General features: G+C 47.0%; 2 protein-coding genes across 4 annotated transcripts in view; both read left to right on the top strand.

Moving 5' to 3' along the window:
* Positions 1-12556, top strand: part of BTK (Bruton tyrosine kinase) — a 38692-nt gene extending 26136 nt beyond the window's left edge. For all 3 annotated transcript variants that reach the window (XM_084813880.1, XM_084813879.1, XM_084813878.1), the window contains 5 exons: positions 216-432; positions 5462-5526; positions 6743-6861; positions 10243-10400; positions 11160-12556. In XM_084813880.1, the coding sequence (XP_084670006.1) occupies positions 216-432; positions 5462-5526; positions 6743-6861; positions 10243-10400; positions 11160-11231 (631 nt within the window). In that variant the 3' untranslated portion in view covers positions 11232-12556. The remainder of the gene's footprint in view (positions 1-215; positions 433-5461; positions 5527-6742; positions 6862-10242; positions 10401-11159) is intronic.
* A 917-nt stretch (positions 12557-13473) lies between these two features.
* Positions 13474-16088, top strand: TIMM8A (translocase of inner mitochondrial membrane 8A). The gene is made up of 2 exons (XM_084813901.1): positions 13474-13712; positions 15063-16088. The coding sequence occupies exons 1-2, from the start codon at positions 13581-13583 to the stop codon at positions 15222-15224; spliced, it is 294 nt and encodes a 97-aa protein (XP_084670027.1). The 5' UTR covers positions 13474-13580; the 3' UTR covers positions 15225-16088.
* Positions 16089-19841: the final 3753 nt, after the last annotated feature.

The following is a 19841-nucleotide window of genomic DNA, read 5'->3' as shown; positions in this document are numbered from 1 at the left end:
CTGAAATCGGAGCCACCAGCCTCCACTAGCAAGGGTTGTTTAACCCTTGCACGACCCACCCTCACCGGGTTCAGACCACATAGCCAGCTGCGGTCGCAGTTTGAATATTCAAAGCAACCCGGCACGTGTCGCAACCCACCGTGGCTTATTTAAACCATGGTGAGGCCTGGTAATCGTCTGAACCAGGTCATTACATTTCTTGCTGTACTCATCAGGAACCTGTCCCACGGGAAGCTCGTGCAGCTGTTTGGGGTCTGCACCAAGGAGAGACCTATCATGATCGTCACGGAGTACCTGTCCAAAGGCTGCCTCCTGAACTACCTGCGGGACAGTCGGCGGTCCGCCCAGGCCAGTGAGCTTCTGGAGATGTGCAAGGATGTCTGCGAGGCCATGGAGTACCTGGAATCCAAGCAGTTCCTGCACAGGGACCTGGTAGGGGATTTCTCTTCACCCATGGCGCAGTTCTCACTGGTGCAGGTTGGCCTGTGTCTGGGCTGCACTGCTTCAAACTCAATTTGCCTTGCTCCTGAGTTGGTGTGCGCAGAGTTGCAGACCGAGCATTTAAAAACCCCCAGAGTTTTCTTTCCTTTACGAAAACAAATAAACAAACCCAAATCAGGGCTTTTAGGACTAACAACGTGCTGCCAGGCAAGCTTCAACTTGGCCTGCTATTTTCAGAAATTAACGACTGGTCACATATGTCAGACTAGGCACATTTTCTTATGGCCTAAGGCAGGGGTGCACAATTTCAAATCTGGCCTGCCTGGTCTCAATCTGGCCTTCTGGGGTTTCCCAGGACACCCCCTTCCCCTGGCACCACCCCATTTCCCCTGACCATCTGGCGATGAATTGTGTATATGAATGGGCCATCACTGATAGAATCCTTACGTAACTTCAAAGGCAGTACTTTTTCGTGGAGTCTCTTCATGCATTCAGCTGCAAGTTGTCAAGTGCGCAGCAAAGCAACAGAAATTATGTATGCGTGTGTGTGAACCAGCCATAACAGCAGGAAAATGGATCGGATGGCTGGGAAAGACCATTTGTACTGGTCCCATTTACAAAAACCTCTCCTGTTCAACTTTTCCATGATTTAGAGCAGGGGTGCAGAACCTGGGGGCCAAATCGAGTCCTCCAAGGGTTCCAATATGGCCTTCTGGGGTTCTCCAGATGGCTGTGTCCTTCTCCTCCAACCACCAATTTTTTTGGTGGTTTCTCAGCTTTTGTGCAGTTTTTCCCCCATTCTAAAAGGTTGAGATGCCTCTCCTAAGGCTCAATTACTGGCAGTAAAACCTTTAAGCTAACATAACCTGATATTTTGACCCCACCCCTTTTGCCTTTGGCCACACCCATCACTAGAATATGGCCCCCAAGAGCTTCGCCAAAATGGAATTCAGCCCTCTGGCTGGAAGAGGTTCAACCCCCCTGGTCTAGGGCCCTATGCCTGCCCAACTAAGTATCAGTTTCCCTCCTTGTGAGTGGGCATGCAGACATGGGTCAAGGCAGAGACTTGGGATGCTATAAATAAATTTGATCTGTTAATTCAGTGGGCTTCATCCCAGAAGACAGAAAGCTGAAAGAAATATTAGCCATCTATCTATCTATTTTGAGAATGTATATACTGTCTTCCCATAAAAATATGTTCGGGGTGGCCTTCAAATCAAACAATACAATATGGACTCAATCCATGTCATTTTTAAAAGGCTGATAAAAAGAGCAGCATAGCACAGCACAGGACAATGAAGAGTTGAAAGACCTCAGGAAATAAAAAGGTCTTTTTGTTGTTGTTGTTGTTGTTGTTGTTAAGTCGTGTCCGACTCTTCGTGACCCCAGGGACCATAGCACGCCAGGCCTTCCTGTCCTCTGCTCTCTCCCGGAGCGTGCTCAAGTCCATATTCATTGCATCAGTGATGCTATCTAGCCATCTCATCCTCTGCCATCCCCTTCTCCTTTTGCCTTCAGTCTTTCCCAGCATCAGGGTCTTTTCCAGGGAGTTTTCTCTTCGCATTAGGTGGCCAAAATATTTGAGCTTCAGCTTCAGTATCTGTCCTTCCAATGAGCACTCAGGGTTGATTTCCTTTAGGATGGACTGATTTGACCTCCTTGCAGTCCAGGGGACTCATAAGAGTCTTCTCCAGCATGACAGTTGGAAAGCATCAATTCTTCGGCACTCAGCCTTCCTTATAGTCCAGCTCTCACAGCCATACGTTGCTACTGGGAAAACCATAGCTTTGATTATACGGACCTTTGTCGGCAAGCTGAGGTCTCTGCTTCTTACTATGCTGTCTAGGTTTGCCATAGCTTTCCTCCCAAGGAGCAAGCGTCTTTTAATTTCATGGCTACAGTCACCGTCTGCGGTGATCTTGGAGCCCAAGAAAATAAAATCTGTCACTGCTTCCATTTCTTCCCCTTCTATATGCCAGGAAGTGATGGGGCCAGATGCCATGATCTTCGTTTTTTTAATGTTGAGTTTCAAACCACCTTTTGCACTCTCCTCTTTCACCCTCAACAAGAGGCTCTTTAGATCCTCTTTGCTTTCTGCCATTAGGGTGGTATCGTCTGCGTATCTGAAGTTGTTGATAATTCTCTCGGCAATCTTAATTCCAACCTGTGATTCATCCAACCTGGTGTTTCTCATGATGTACTCTGCATATAAATTAAATAAGCAGGGCGACAATATACAGCTTTGTCATACTCCTTTCCCAATTTGGAACCAATCGGTTGTTCCATGTCCAGTTCTTACTGTTGCTTCTTGACCCTCGTATAGGTTTCTCAGGAGACAGGTAAGATGGTCTGGTACTCCCATCTCTTTCAGAATTTGCCACAGTTTGTTGTGATCCACACAATCAAAGGCCTTAGTGTAGTCAGTGAAGCAGAAATAGACGTTTTTCTGGAATTCTCTTGCTTTCTCCATGATGCAGCGAATGTTGGCGATTTGACCTCTAGTTCCTCTGCCTCTTCGAAACCCAACTTGTACTTCCGGTAGCTCTCAGTTCACATGCTGCTGAAGCCTAGCTAGTAGGATTTTGAGCATAACCTTGCTGGCATGTGAAATGAGTGCAATTGTAAAGTAGTTTTAACACTCTTTGGCATTGCCCTTCTTTGGAATTGGAATGTAAACTGACCTTTTCCAGTCTTGTGGCCACCGTTGAGTGTTCCAAATTTGTTGGCATATTGATTGCAGCACTTTCACAGCATCATCTTTTAGGATTTTAAATAGCTCAGCTGGAATACTGTCATCTCCGCTAGCTTTGTTGTTAGTAATGCTTCCTAAGGCCCACTTGATTTCACTCTCGAGGATGTCCGGCTCAAGTTCAGTTACCGCACTATCATGGCTATCAAGGACTTTCAGATCTTTCCTGTATAGTTCTTCTATGTATTCTTGCCACCTCTTCTTAATCTCATCTGCTCCTGTGAGGTCCCTGCCTTCTTTGTCCTTTATCATGCCCGTCTTTGCACAAAACGTTCCCTTGAGATCTCTGATTTTCTTGAAGAGATCTCTAGTCTTTCCCATTCTGTTGTTTTCTTTGATTTCTTTGCATTGTTCATTTAAAAAAGCCTTCTTGTCTCTCCTCGCTATTCTCTGGAACTCTGCATTCAGTTGGATATCTCTTCCCCTTTCTCCCTTGCTTTTCGCTTCCCTTCTTTCGTGAGCTACTTGTAAAGCCTCATCAGACAGCCACTTGGCTTTCTTGCATTTCTTTTTCTTTGGGATGGATTGAGTTGCTGCCTCCTGAACAATGTTACGGACCTCCATCCATAGTTCCTCAGGCACTCTGTCTATCAGGTCTAATCCCTGAAATCTATTCCTCACCTCCACTGTATATTCATAAGGGATATGATTTAGGTCATATCTGAATGGTTTAGTGGTTTTCCCTACGTTCTTCAATTTCAGCCGAAATTTTGCAAGAAGCAGCTCATGATCTGAGCCACAGTTAGCTCCAGGTCTTGTTTTGACTGACTGTATAGAGCTTCTTCATCTTTGGCTGCAAAGGACATAATCAATCTGATTTCGATATTGACCATCTGGTGATGTCCATGGGTAGAGTCGCCTCTTGTGCTGTTGGAAAAGAGTGTTTGCTATGATCAGCGTGTTCTCTTGGCAAAACTCGATTAGCCTTTGTCCTGCTTCATTTTGTACACCAAGGCCATGCTTGCCTGTTATCCCGGTGATTTCTTGACTTCCTACTTTAGCATTCCAATCCCCTATGATGAAGAGGACATCTTTTTTTGGTGTTAGTTCTAGAAGGTGTTGTAGGTCTTCATAGAACCGATCAACCTCAGCTTCTTCGGCATCAGTGGTTGGGGCATAGACTTGAATTACTGTGATGTTGAATGGTTTGCCTTGGATTCGTACTGAGAGCATTCTGTCGTTTTTGAGATTGTACCCCAGTACTGCTTTTCCCACCCTTTTGTTGACTATGAGTGCTACTCCATTTCTTCTAAGGGATTCTTGCCCACAGTAGTAGATATACTGGTCACCTGAATTAAATTCACCCATGCTTGTCCATTTTAGTTCACTGATTCCCAAGATGTCGATGTTCAATCTTGCCATCTCATGTTTGACCACCTCCAGCTTACCTTGATTCATTGATCTGACATTCCAGGTTCCTAAACAATATTGTTCTTCACAGCATCGGACTTTCTTTTCACCACCAGACACATCCACAGCTGAGTGTCCTTTCGGCTTTGGCCCAGCCGCTTCACTCTTTCTGGTGCTACTTGGAAATTCCCTCTGCTCTTCCCCAGTAGTATATTGGACACCTTCCGACCTGAGGGGCTCATCTTCCGGCGTCATCTCTTTTAGCCTTGTGATACGTTCCATGGGGTTTTCTTGGCAAGAATACTGGAGTGGGTTGCCATTTCCTTCTCCAGTGGACCACATTTTGTCAGAACTCTCCACCATGACCTGTCCGTCTTGGGTGGCCCTGCACAGCATAGCTTATGGCTTCACTGAGTTACGCAAGCCCCTTTGCCACAACAAGGTAGTGATCCATGAAGGGGGGAAAAAAAGATATTTTGCCTGATGCCAAAATGACATCAGAGTGGGCAACAGGCAAGCCTCCTTCTGGGAGAGCATCCTACAGGTAGGGAGCAACCACCAAGAAGGCCCTGTTCACTGTCTGCACTCCATCTCATGTGCTGGGCTACCCCACAGGCCAATATTGCCTTTGCTCCTGCTGCAGTGCTGGGGGTGGCAATGGAGGAACTGGGATGGGTGGGGTCCCATCAGAAGGCACGGGGCCCTCAGTGAAACAGCCTCCTGGGATAGGGTGTTGGCTGAGGTGGCAACCTCAGGAGGTTTCACTCCCTGTGGTATCTGCCTGAGCTGGAACACCCAGTAAGATCCTGTTTGGGTCTATAGCATGGGGAGATCCTGACAGACAGAAGGCAAAGCTGATGCTGCCCTTCTAGGATGAAATGCTGTTCCTCTGAGCCCTCCTCTTACCTCTCTCTGCCACAGGCTGCTCGCAACTGTTTGGTCAGTGAACAAGGTGCCATCAAAGTCTCCGATTTTGGTCTCACCAGGTCAGTTTGGGTACCTAAGGGTGTGGAGGGAACGGAGTTGCTCAGTGTTTTCTCTCTCTTTTTGTATTATTTTGCTTCTTTTTATTCCCTTTGCTCTGCTCTCCTTCCGTTTCTCACCTACTCCTTCTTTGCACCCCTCTCCCATCATTTCTCCCACTTTCATGCTCCTTCGTGCCACCTCTTTTCACCACTGTCTACTTTAGGGCTGTCGCCTGATAAAACGAACCATACGCTGCAAACCTAACTTGCAGAACTGCTGACTGGAAGGGGCATGGAGTGGGTGGAAATGTCCCTCTGCTTAGCAGGGATGGGCACATCTACTGCAAGAAGCCTCAAGTACACCTACAGAAATTTTTGTGGGCGTAGTTCTGCCACCAATGGTATTTCCACCAGTGCTAGACCCAGGGCCGGCATCAAGGGTTGGCATGCTCGGGCACAGGCACAGGGCCCACACCCCAACAGGGGCCCATTGAGAATTGCCCCCTGGACTTGCTCCTCCTCTTCACCTTTGCAACCTGCATGTGCACCTGCTTCTCGCTCTGGCCCAGACAACAGTGGGGGTGGGGGTAGCGGCAGACACCATAGCCTGCTTGCTCACTGGCTCTTTCCCTGTCAAGCAAGCATGGTGAGAAAGCAGAGGAGGAATAATAGCAACTGGTCACAATGGTGGTGAGAAGGTGGGCTCACTGAGGGGGGAGGCCCATTGAGCATGCCTTGCCTGAGAGCCCTTCCAAACCTGCAGCTGCCACTGGTTGGGCCTCAAACAGGGTGTCTTGGAGGCATGATGGAGGCCACTGGATCCAAAGCCCCTTGGTTCCCCCAAGAGGACACAGGATTGGGCCCATCAATTTACACCTCACCCCATTGGTTTCATAGTTTTATGACACCCAAAGGACTAACAGATTTATTATGGCATAAGCTTTCATAGATCACTTAGGGCCCACTTTGTTGGACACATGAAGCGTACATCGGGTGAAGCGGGCCACAAATGTTTATGCTGCAATAAAATGTGTTAGGGTAGTATCCAACATTAATCCTACTTAGAGTACACCTATTGAAATGAATGGGACTTAAATTAGTCATGACTAACTTGTCCCATACATTTCAATCAGTCTACTCTAAGTAGGACTAATATTGGATACTATCCTTAAGTCTTTCAGCTGCCACAAGATGCTGAAAGTCAAAGTAAACTAGCAGAACCAAAATGTGTCTACAGGTACGTCTTGGATGATGACTACATTAGCTCCATGGGATCCAAATTTCCAGTCCGGTGGTCCCCTCCAGAGGTTCTCCTGTACAGCAAGTTCAGCAGCAAGTCAGACGTCTGGGCTTTTGGTGAGCTGAAAGCATGCGGAGCTGATGTGTATCACAGAGTAGTCAGAGAGGGTGAAACTTCTATGCAAGTAGACTTAAGGGCAAACAAGCAAAAGTCATCCTAACCACAACAGATTGAGATTCCAGTGCTGCTGATAGGGTTTACAGCCCCAGAACAGGTGTGAATAAATGAGTTAGAGTGAAGTCCTAAACACACACACACACACACAGAGTGACTGGGTTCACACAAAATTGTTGTTGAACCATGGGTTGTTTGTTGAACTGTGGGTTAGCTCTTCAAGTACTTGAAAGGTTGTCACAGAGCGGAAGGCCAGGATCTCTTCTCTATTATCCCAGGCTGCAGGACACAGAATAATGGGCTCAAGTGACAGGAAGCCAGATTCTGGCTGAACATCAGAAAAAGCCTCCTGACTGTTAGAGCAATATGACAATAGAACCAATTACCTAGGGAGGTGGGGGGCTCTCCCACACTGGAGGCATTCAAGACGAGGCAGGGCAGCCACCTGTCAGGGATGCTCTGACTTGGATTCCTGCATTGAGCAGGGGGTTGGACCTGATGGTCTTGTAGGCCCCTTCCAACCCTATTATTCTAAGATTCTATGACATTTTCTCAAGGTGGCTTGTTAACCATGCACTGTGGCTTATTTTTCTCAAACAAGCCACCTTGGTTTGTTGTTGGGTTGTTTAGGGTGGTTAACAAGCCACACTGCATGGTCAACAAGCCACCCTGTGGAAAACACACTGGGTTCAGACAACACAACAACCTATGGTTCAACAACAACCCACAGTTCAACAACAATCCACATTCAACCACTGAGTGTGGGTTAGCATGTTGTGTGAACAGCCCCAATGTTGCCTGTTGGAGGGAGGGAGGATCTGGCAGAGATATCCCTCCACCAGCCTCTGCTGACAGAGGAGAGCTCCACCAGCAAGGGGTTTCGACCACAGTGGTGGCCACCACTGCACCCATGGTAGCAGCAAGCATTACGCCCCAAAACAGAGCATTCTGAGAGTGGGTCAAAGCTGGCTTTGGACCCAACTCTGCTCCATTCCCCAAAGTGGGCTAGCCTGGAGTTAGTTGGCATAGGAAAATTCCCTCCCAACGAGAGGGATTTTTTAAAAATCCCCTCTGCCAGAGCAGAATCAGTGGTGTTGTGGCACCAGGGCTGACAGGGATGTAGCACTGGCATTTTTGTATCAGCACGGATGCTGATATCATCTCCACCCCCATCCCCGTCAGAGTCCCCTGTTCCTTCTGAGCTTAGCTGCCATCCTCAGAGTAGCTGGAGGGAAATGAATTTTCCCAACAACAAGTTGTTGCTGTTGTGATGCAAAGTATTTTGGGGTGGCTTGGTCTTGAATGGGCAGCAAAGATCCGTTAGCTCAGTGGGGGCTGGTGGCTCCAATGTGGAGCGGTGAATCCACTCCGGGTTTCAGTCAGAACCTTTCAGAACTCTGAAGGAGCTGTCCAAGTGCTGTGCTCTAAAGGAGCTATCCAAAGTCCTTTAGAGTTCTGACTGGTTCTTACTGAAATCTGGAGCGGATTCACTGCCCCACTGACATCGGCGCCATCGGCCTCCACTGCATTAGCTGTACAAAAGACCTGCTCCTAATGGAGAGGAAAACTGCTAATTACAGTTTTGGACATTCCTTGCGGGGCATGGCTATGGGGACAGTCAGGATGAACGTCTGCACTTCAGAATTCACCACTACACCACAGAGTAAAATGAAGGGAAAAAACTTATACTCCTGTCTTCTGCCCTGGCCGATGTGAGCCAGCAGGGCTGTGAAAGAAATAGTGAATCTGCCTTGTCTCTCCCCTGGACCCCAGATTAGGTTTGCTCTGCAGGGCTTCTTGGCTTCCAGAGCATGTACAAGAACTAACACTAGATCCCAGGAACAAGAAACCGTGTCTAAGGGCGCAAGGTTCCAAACTCAAAGGCTGACAGGCGTCCTATGCAGAGCGAGAGGAGTGGGGAGCCAATCTTTGCCTCTGTGTTCTTCCCACCCTGCATCTTTGCTGGATGGGCTTTTACGTTCATCTAGCTGGGACTCTGTGGAGCGGTAGGGAAGGAAGCTGGGAAGGCTGGAGGATTCTTCATAAGCTGGCCTCCCCAGTCCCCTTCATTCCCCGCCCACACCCCCTTCATTCCCCGCCCACACCCCCTTTCCCTCCTCTCCAAGGTGACCTTTGTGTGGTTTTCTCCATGCCAGCTGGGGGGTGGGGGAAGCTCAGAGTCGTGGGTTTGAGGCCTGAGCGCTATCACCGACCTCAGATCCAGGAATCTAAAAAATCCTATGGCCCCCCATATTCTGTCTAGGGGCCATAGGATTGCCCCTAAAGGGCTTTTGTGTCTATTTTATTGATGGATTTAGAATATTTTTGGATTGCCCCTCCACTCATTGAGCTCTTGTGGTGATGTACAGTAAAAATACAAAAGATTAAAATGCATAAGAATACAAGAATCTAAAGCATATTTTAAAGTGGGGGATTAATAATAAAAACAGATTTCTGTTTACTGTTAAAAGCTCGGTGGAACAGTGTCATCTTCACCAGCTGTCTAAAGGACACTAAAGAGGCAGGTAGCCTCCCTGGGGGTTCCACAACTGGGGTGCTGCCACCAAAAAGGCCCTGTTTTGAATGCCCACCAACCCTGCAAAGGTGGGGTATACATCAGGGCCTCAGATGACAAGCACAAATTTCAGGCAGTCTCATACATAAATGCCATATTGCCATGTCAGCCAGAAACATAAGGAGCTTAAACCAAGGGAACGTAAAAGAAACCAAAAGACTTAAAACCTCCAGTTTTTCAAAATGAACACATGACCATGAGGTGGAGGGGAAGGGGAAAAGAAGGCCCATGTTACGAGTTAGTACAGAGCCCTGAAAAATCATGCCTGAGTACTGAGAACAACTTGGTTTATTTATTTCGTAGACTTAGTATGCAAGGAATTTCTACAAAACCATGAGGAGGTTTAAACTGGAGATTTGAATGTTGATTTGTATGTTGTGTGTCTTCAAAGGGATTAAAAAAAATCTTTTGTGGTGCATATGGACCTGTACATCTCACAGTAGTTGGGTATACCGATCCTATGGGTCTGTGCTTGGTGGGCATAGTAATGTTGCTGACTGGCAATGCCCCTGTGTTAGCTGTGGATGGGAAGCACCAATCAGCATGAGGCGACAATGGGAATGCCATGACACCACCACTGTAACCAGTGACACACGCTCCGCACACTGTGCTTGAACACATTCCCAGGAAGAGCCTATTAGAGCCTAGAACTCAGGAAGAACTTGGAGGCATCCCAGAAGAAGGGGTTGAGTCCTGCTGTGGTGCCAGTGACTCCCAAGTCCCATTATGGTGTTTTTCTGACCGACAGGTGTTCTGATGTGGGAGGTTTACACTTTAGGGAAGATGCCCTACGAGAGGTTTAGCAACAGCGAGACAACCGATCATGTGACCAAAGGGCTGCGTCTCTATCGCCCCCATCTGGCCTCTGAGAGAATCTTCGCCATCATGTACAGCTGCTGGCACGAGGTAAGGACAACCTGAAACAACCCCGGATGTTCTGTCCGCAGCTTGAGCAGGTGCTTACATAAGTAAGTGGGCAGGTGCCCTACTTTACAGAGGCACAGTGGAGGCTGGTGGCTCCAATGTCAGAGGGGTGGTGAATCCATTCCGGGTTTCTGTCAGAACTCTAAAGGTGTTTGGATAGTTCATTTAGAGTTCTGACTGAAACCCAGAGCGGACTCACTGCCCCACTGTCATCAGAGTCACCAGCCTCGACTGCAGAGGCGTACAGAGGGAACATCTCAAGATGCTGGAAAATTTAACTTTATTTTCAATAACGCCCTTTCTTGCAAATGAAGTTATATTTTCCATTGTCTTGAGACATGTCCTCTGTCTGTACATCTGCAGTGGCCGCTTTTCCAGCGTGTCAACACTCATTGTCTACTTTGCCGAGGACAGTCCTCTGTTTGAAGGGCTGTCCAGTTCAGGTCCTGTTTAAAGATAAAAGAACTATAAAGAAGGAAAGCTGGGGCCTTGAAGTTGCCCATCAACAGCTGGCACCTGAGCAGCAGGCTGAACAGGCACACTACACAGGGCTCCTGGTTGCAGGTTTTTATTCCGGCCCAGTCTGTAATAAGCTCATCTCATATTTCTCCCTTGTCTTTGGTCCATTCCATTGAGAAAGGCCTTATATTTAAATACTTTACAGGGGTTCTCTCTTAACCCCCCGTCCCTATAAAACCCACCTAAGTAAGCTTTTCCTTCTCTTGTGTTCTTTTGCTCCAGAAAGCAGACGAGCGTCCCACCTTCCAAGTCCTCCTGAGACAGATCACAGATTTAGCAAATGAAGATCCCTGAACCATGTCACTATCTGATTGCTCAGTTGCTACTGTTTGTTTTTGGCATGTTTATATGTTTGCCAAAGAATTTCTGAGTGGATGCTGGATGGATGAATCTGCGAGGAGCACATCATGGCAAAAGCAACTGGATCCACACACCCCAAATTACCAGACTCTCTCTTTTCTGCCTTCATGTAATAACTGGCTTGTATTGGAAGTCACCAAAGCACTAAAGAAGAGCTAACCTGTAACAACAAATGCTGGTTACTTATCTTCCTCCTTAACGGAGCAAATCCCTTTCGCCGCAGTGTCAAAATGCATGGATCTCTCCCTATAACGCAAAATGGCATGATGGGACTTAAACAATTTTTCATGGATGTAACAAGGTGCCGTGATGGAATAATAATGACAAGAAATGATATGAAAATGAAAGATATCTATCTCATAAAAAGGAAATATAGTTGATTGCTTCATCGTTTTCTGAACCACCATCTCAGCACAGCACCTTGCTGTCCTACTTCTTATTTTCTCTCTTTCCCCATTCCCATGTGCCTGCCCAAAGGACAGATTTGTTTTTAATGTTATTGTATAGGTTGAATTTCTGCAATTACACTTTTTTATTATTGCATTTATATCCCGCCTTTTTTCCTCTTGCAAGGAACTCAAGGCGGCTTACATTATCCTCCTTCTCCTCTCCATTTTATTCTCACAACAACAACCCTGTGAGGTGGGTTGGGCTGAGAGTGTGTGACTGGCCCAAAGTCACCCAGTGAGCTTCCATAGCCGAGTGGGGACTAGAACCCGGATCTCCCAGCTCCCAGTCCAACACTCTTGCCACTACAAAATAACCCCAGGAAACGGGAGGGGTGAATCTTAACACAGGATTGTGAATATAGGCTCCAAAATAATAAAGGAGATGAGTTTTAGCTTCAGCTTAAAACATGAAAATTAGGAGAAAATGTAATGAAGGAGGGGCAGAGGAATGCACAGTGCACTGGCAGTGGCCTGTACCAGTTTAAAAGGTGCTCTGTGAGAAAACGCAGAAGTGGAGCAGTAAGCAGGAAGGAAGAGCAGCGTGGCATAGGATGTGTTGGGGACTGAACCTCTTCCTTGTAGGAGAGATATTACACCAGCCTTGTAACTAAGTCCTCAAAAGTTACAAGCCTGGCCATTTTTTAAACTAACCTGCTAAGGGGCTAGTAGCCTGCATTTCCATGCTGGTTCTGTGCTAGCTAGCACACAGAAACCAAGTGGGATGGCTGAGGAAGGGTGGAGCAATCTGGCTCTGCTCCATCGACCTGCTAACTTGCCTGCATGAATTTCCTGGTCGTCTATGACTACCAGGTGAGTTGTTGTATATGTCCATAGTATGCAAGGAAAATGGATTGCTGAGGCTGAGTGGTTTATGCCAAGCCTGTAATACAGGCCCTGTTATTATCCCCACATTGCAGAAGGGTGTGTGTGTAGTGGGGGAAACAGATGGAGGCTTAGAGGCATTGGTTTCAAACAGCCCGGTGATATAGCTCATAATATCCCCAGGCTGCAGCTTGAAACTCAAGAGTGACTTACAACAACGTTGCAATGTAGTCCAGCGTTATCCCACATTGTACGGGGGACGACCGAGGTTGAGAGAAAGAGGTGTACGACATCCCTGTAAGGCAGCACACTACCATTGTACGCACATTACAGTAGGCTAGTAGGTGTGCTGAAGGCCTGAGAAAGCAGTTTAGGGCAACCCTGCAAGGTAGTCCGGTGTCTTTATTGCAGGGAGGGGATTGAGGGGCCGAGTGAATTATGGTGGGCAACCTTGTTCCAACAAGCTGCATGCAGACCATTGTATTAGATCTGTGGAGATCTCAGCTAATACTTCAACAGCGCGATCCTTCACGTGTCTACGGAGAAGTCCCATTGAGTTCAATGGGGCTTACTCCCGCAGTTTAATACTCCCCCTGTGAAATTTTGTTATTTTTGGAAAAAAAAAAAAGTTTAGAAAATAAAGGCAATAACAATAACAGCAGACGTAATAATATACCGAGATCGCTGCATATAAGCGGCGGTCTTACACACGCTTCCTTGGGAGTAAGTCCCATTGAACTCGATGGGGCTTCTGACTAGGCAAGCCTGGAACCGCGCTGTCAAAAGGTTAGACGGTCACTCTAACCTTTCCCCGCTCGTATCTCTATGGCGCGCGGACAGGCCACGCCGGAAAAGGGAGGCGCTTCCGCTTCCGCACATGCGCGGTGGTCCGGGAGCGGAGGCCTGGCGCGCATGCGCGGAGGGCCGGCCCGGGGTGGCACGTGAAGGTCGCCCGCCAGCCGCCCCCATTCACTCCGCCCCGCCGCCGCCTCTCGCTCGAGCCGGGCCCGGCATGGACCCTTCGCCCGCCGCGGGGGACTTGGGGGCGGCCGTCAACGACCCGCAGCTGCAGCACTTCATCGAGGTGGAGACGCAGAAGCAGCGCTTCCAGCAGCTCGTCCACCAGATGACCGAGCTCTGCTGGGTGAGGGCGCCGGGCGGGAGGGCTTGGATCCGGGCCTGGCCGTACTCGGAGTAGACCCGCCGCAGCCAGCGGGGCCCGTAAGCTGCCCATGACTCCCTCAGGCCCCGTTGGTTTCAACGGCTCTACTCTTGAGTATGGCTCAACCTGGATCCAACCCATGGAGCATTACTAATGCTTTACCTCGTGGAACTTGCCACAGGATGGTTGAGGCGGCTCCCCTGGCTTAGGTGGCTTTCATAGGGGGTCCCGCGAAGTCATGGAGGAGGAGGAGAACTAATAGCCGAGGGGATAAAGGCCTTCCTTACACTGCATGTAATTAACTTGCAGAACTTTCTACCACAAGAAGCAGTGATGGCCCCTAAGAACATAAGAGGAGCCCTGCTGGATCAGACCAAGGGTCCATCTAGTCCAGGGTTATGTTCACATGGTGGCCCCCCAGCTGTCGACCGGGGAACCCACAAGCAGGGCATGAGCACAACAGCACCCCCCACCCATGTTCCCCGGCAGCTGGTGTACATAGGCTCACTGCGTCCTGGAGGTAGCACATAGCCAACAAGACTAGTAGCCTTTTCCTCCAGGAATTTGTCCAACCATCTTTTAAAGCCAACCAGATTGGTGGCTATCATCACTACATCCTATGGTAGCAAATTCCATAGTTTAACTACGTGGTGTGTGAAGAAGTCCTTCCTTTTATCTGTCCCTATGTTCTGGCCTAGGTGGCCCCTTCCTCCCCCTTGCCATCCACTTTTTCTGAAATTCTCCCTCCCCCCCCTTGAAATTTATCCCCCTCCATTAGTGCCAATGGAGACTTTTGGGCTGTAGATTTAAACCTCCCCTACCTGTGTCATAGTCCAGGTCAGGGCCCTGCATGTGTACTTTAGAGTACATAAGAAAGGCAAGGTTGGCTGCCTGCTACATATTTAATGGATCATGTAGTTTGGTCCTGAGAATTAAAGAATTCTGAGCCCAGGAAAGGCTCAGAATTCTGTGTAGGAAGGACTGTATAGGTTGTATTCCATTCTGGTACTCAAAACAGATGCAGTTCACAGTTCTTCCACACACAAAACCCTCCTGGTTACCTCAATCCTTCTTCATTTCAGCTGTATTATATAGGGTGGGGTGGAGGGGAAAATCACTTTGTTGCTGCGGTTGCATTTCCTCCCCAAGTTCTCTTTGTTTGAGCAGCTTAATTTGGGGTCAAGTGAGCCTTCTAGTTGTTGCTGTAGTTATTCAATAAGGACAACCTTGCTGATGACCTGCAAATCACCCAGCAATCTGCGGATAGATCTGCCAGTAGGTCCATGTTTACCTGCCCTAGATGATTTTCTCTCTCCTCTGTGTCTTGACCAGGAGAAATGTATGGACAAGCCTGGCCCCAAATTGGACAGCCGAGCGGAGGCCTGCTTTGTGAACTGTGTGGAGCGGTTCATCGATACCAGCCAGTTCATTCTCAACCGGTTGGAGCAGACGCAGAAATCCAAATCGGCCTTCTCTGAAAACCTGTCTGACTGAGTGGGGGGCCGTGATGTCTCTGTTTTCTTCATTAAAGGGAAAACAACCAATTGATGGGAGAGGAGGTGGTAAAGAGAGAACAGTCAAAAGGATTGCTAGCGATGATGAGCTGTGAGGGAGGTTGGCCTTTACATTTGTGATGGACTCCAGGACTTCCCAGCCGCCTTGATCAGTTCTGGTTTTAAATTCCCATCTTGTGAACATTAACAATTAGACAAAAGAGGCTATGCGACACCACACACCTGCTGCTTAACATGGGCTTGTGCTGCCCTGAGATTTTTTTATTTTTTATTTTTTTAGTAGAAAATTTCTGGATAAGGAGATCTTCACCCCAGAATTGTGGCTTGAACAGCTTGCTATCCGAGCAGTGTGGCCAGGAAAACGTACCTATCGATGCTTGAGAAGTTCCTCCTCCCCCTTCTTCTTGAGATAAGGGAGCTGGGAGGCTTGAGACACTACTGTGGATCCTGGGAAAGAGGTGCAAACGTGCCTTTAACAATGGTATTGCGCTTTAGCGCTACTCTTTTAAGTGTTGCAAATCGCTCGCCTGCCACTCGAACATGCAACTGAGTTGATCTTTGTAAACCACAACTGGATGTTGCAGTTGGACAGAGGGAGGCAGACTTAGCTTGCAGAAGTGTGCCAGTACAGACCCAATGTCTTCAATGAGGTGCTTATTCAACCCCTCCTTAGCACAGCTAGAAAGAAATCCTCCAGGGTATGTGGCTGTTGGGAGGGTATATCACTCATGTGGTTATGTAAATGTTTCACTTACCAAGTACAAAAGTCAATCTTGACTTTCTCCATTAATTTCTTTCCTCCTGATCAGTGGAATAAATGTCAGTCGGATCCATTTTAAACTTCCCGTTGAGTTGGTGGTGATTCCTTCTGCTAGGATTGCTGGTGGGGTGCTGCTGGTACTCATTAAAGTGTTCTAGAATAAGGAACTTCTTATACCCTTACAGAACTGCAGTGCTGTTAGCTGACAACCCTCTTCTCACTTTTTGCCCAAGCTGTTGTCTCTGCATTTAAAGAAGCACTTTATTTATTTGTTTGTTGCATTTATATCCCACTTTTTTTCCTCCTCAAGGAACCCAAGGCGGCATAAATAGTCCTCCTTCTCCCCCATTTTATCCTCACAACAACAGCCCTCTGAGGTAGGTTGGGCTGAGAGTCTGTGGCTGGCCCAAAGTCGCCCAGTGAGCTTCCATGGCTGAGTGGGGACTAGAACCCAAATCTCCTGACTCCCAGTCCAACGCTCTAGCCACTACACCACACTGGTACATTAGAGGTACCTCAAACCTCTACCCTGCAAATAAATCCATGCAAGTTACTAGTTCTCTGTTTTAGTAACTCACTGCCCACTCATATGTATGTTAGCAACGTTTGGCTCCAAAGAATCCACTTTTGCAAAGCTTCCCTGCCTGTTGTCCCAAAGGAGATCCTTTTTAATGCTGGTGACTAAGTAAGTTGTTGCATAGGAAATGGCCAAACCATTACATCAGCCTTCCCAACCTGGTGCCCACCAGTTTTGTTGGACTATGATTCCTAACATGCTGGGAGTTTTAGTCTCAACACATCTGGAGGGCACCAGGTTGGGGAAGGCTCCATTAAACTATGAATCCTTAAGCAAGGAATTGGTTAGAATGCAAGGATAAGCACAAGAGGCTTCCATTGGTTCTTTGCTGTAAATTGCTTCGCTAACTTTGAAATAATTACTCCAGTGCTGACAAATTCTAGAGGGGTAGCTATATTAGGCCACCTATGAATTGACCATGGTCAGCAAAAGCTGACGCCACAGGACTTTTTTTCCTGCACCAAAATCCCTTGACTTCTTAAAGACTTAACAAATGTGTTATGGCATATGCTTTTGTAGGCCTGAGTCATCGTTGTGAGAGATGGTAAGTTGTCACCTAAGTGGCTAGGCGTGTATACTCGAGTACAGAAAAAATAGATTCTCTCTTCCCCCCTACCCCACCAAGTGAGCCTGAAAGGCTAAGCAATGCCAGAAATAGCAGGGTATTATATGCTATGCAGTGATCACATATTCTTCCTCCTCTGCCTACCCCTGCCTCCATTTCCCCCCTTCCTCTGTTGTTTTCCCATCTATTTTAGATTGCAAGCCCCTTGGGGCAGGGACCTTGTCATACCTATTTTTTCTAAACCAGAGGGTACATAGATGGTTCAATAATGATAATAAATGATGATACAATCTCCTACATTGCTTGGCCTTTCAATCTCACTTGGTAAATATATCCATATTCTTTTCTGTGTACTCAGGGTATGTTTGCTTTGACCACTTGAATGAACACTTCATATATCTGATGAAGTGGGTTGTGACTCGTGAAATCTTCTGGCATTTGTATTAAAGGTGCCACAAAGCTCCCTGTTGTTACTACTGTATCACGTGATACTGTATCACGTGATACTTGAAGATGTTTCTTCAGAAGCCCCACCGAGTTGAGGCTTATCGTCAGGTAAATATGTATAGGATTGCAGCCTCAGTAGAGCAATGGTAAATGCTAACAGCTTCTGGAAAGCAAAATAGGAAAGATTGTAGTAGTAGGCAACATAGATTTAAAAAACCTGATTCCTAAGGGTTGATTATGACAAGTGGTCATAACTTCTGTGATTCTTTGAGTGTCAGTTTTCTAAGCCCCTAAGGATGTTTACAATCTGCTTTCCCTTTAGATGCTCCAGGTACTGCCATCTGGATGAAAGGTACATAAGAATGAAAACAAAACAAAATAACCCACTCTAGATTAGCCTTGTAAATATGCCTATAAAAGTTACTATGTGCCTGCTGGGGGTTGGCAGGGGAGGGCACTTCCCTTCACAGGCAGCCTTCTTGGTTTCTGTGCTGGGTGCAGAGGGGACAGAGCAGTTCGTCCCTCTGCTGGCCTGCTCACTCACTTGCATAGAATTCCTTGTCGCCTGTGGTGACCAGGTGTATGCTTAATTACAAGGCTGCTCTAAATGTAGAAAACATTTTGGCTGCCTGTCTCTTTCAGAAAGACTGTGCCTAACAGAAAGGTGGAGACTACTCACTTGCATACGTGTAGGGTTTATTCCTCAGTGTGTTGCTTTGAGGTTCCTAATGGGCCGAACACACACTTAGCTATAAGAGCTGTCCACCCTGTTAGGTTTCAGATCAGGGGAATAACCCTATACATACAAGAACGGCTTTATCAGTCTACTATGGCATGCTCCCGAATTTGTGTGTGTCGTTATGCCCTGCAGAACCTCTTTGGTTATATATCTAGCTGTGAAGTGAGAATGCCATACCCAGCATTACTTTCAGGAAACCAGTGCTTCAGTTTCTGCAGTGGTGAAGGTTCATTTTTGTTTAAAGATCTTGGCAGCTGACTTGGCTCACAGGCCAAATATAAGACTGTATCGCTTCACTTGTTTGATATGTCCATCTGGCTTGAGGATGTTCAGCAGAGAGAGGGTTGAAAGTTGGAGAAACAGGAATTCTGTAGCCATAGGGAGGAAATCTCTTACTCTAAATTTACAGCATGCTGCTCTTGCTGCACCCTCCCCCCTACCTGAATACTGTGTTCATTTCGATATTAGTAACATTTTGTGTAGTATTTTGTGTTTGAGCAATTTCTTTTCCAACCCGTGTCTTGTTTGTCTCACTAATATTGCTGCAAGGTCACTTTTCCTATTTTATGGTTGGGAGAACCAAGGCCAAGAGAAGATAGCTTGTCTAAGGTCACAGGTTCTAGGCCAAACAAGAATATTCAGTGGACCATATGGGGAGTGTTTTCCCCATTGCCAGAGTCAAAGAGATTAGGAGGCGAAAGTTAAGAAATCATTGCAGACAGCAACGTTCCTACTCAATGCATGTTTGCTTAGAAGCTAGTCCCATTGAGTTCAGTGGAACTTATTCCCTAGTGCATGCATAGGACTACAGTCCTGTGTCCACACTTCTAATTTTTATTTACAGTCCCATGTCCTACAGACATGGGACTATAAATAATACTTTTCTTAACAGTCCTCACTTATAATTCTTCTAGCGAATTGTTCTTCAAATAACTGGAGACTCCTGCAGATCAATTCCTGGTTCTTCACCATTGTATTTTGAACAATGAAAGGGTCTGTTATTGTGTATTACAATGATATTCTGCTTTTCTTCCATCATGGAACTCAAGGCAACGTACATATGGTTCTCAGCCAGATTCCCATTTATTTATTTTCTATACTGCCCAATAGCTGAAGCTCTCTAGGCATGGACCAGACCCAGACCGGCTTAGCTTCAGCAAGGTGGCTGCATCATGTGCCTTCAGATCATGTCCTGGGATCAAAGACTAGGCTAAGTAAAGTAAAATTGTAACAAGAATTCTTGTGAATTCTATTTCAGAAGTGCTCAGAACTCTGCAAAACTGTCGGTATGGGAAGGAAATTGTGGGCCTAGGTGACATTCTGACTGACAAAGGAGATTCTACAACTTTCCCCAGAGTGACTGGAAAAGGCGTACAGGAGAACTAGAAAGCCTTTTAAAAAGAAAAGGGAAGGGGAAAAAAAGTTGCTGCCATCAGTATAAAAGCTAGAGACTAAGACTTGGAGGCAATTTATTGTTTGCAAGGTGTTTACAGCCATGGAACAAGAGCC

This window comes from Heloderma suspectum, chromosome 9 (assembly GCF_057233095.1).
Source record: "Heloderma suspectum isolate Gila_16-S chromosome 9, 16-S_ref, whole genome shotgun sequence".
NCBI lineage: Eukaryota > Metazoa > Chordata > Lepidosauria > Squamata > Helodermatidae > Heloderma > Heloderma suspectum.
This window is presented reverse-complemented; position numbering and strand designations above follow the sequence as displayed.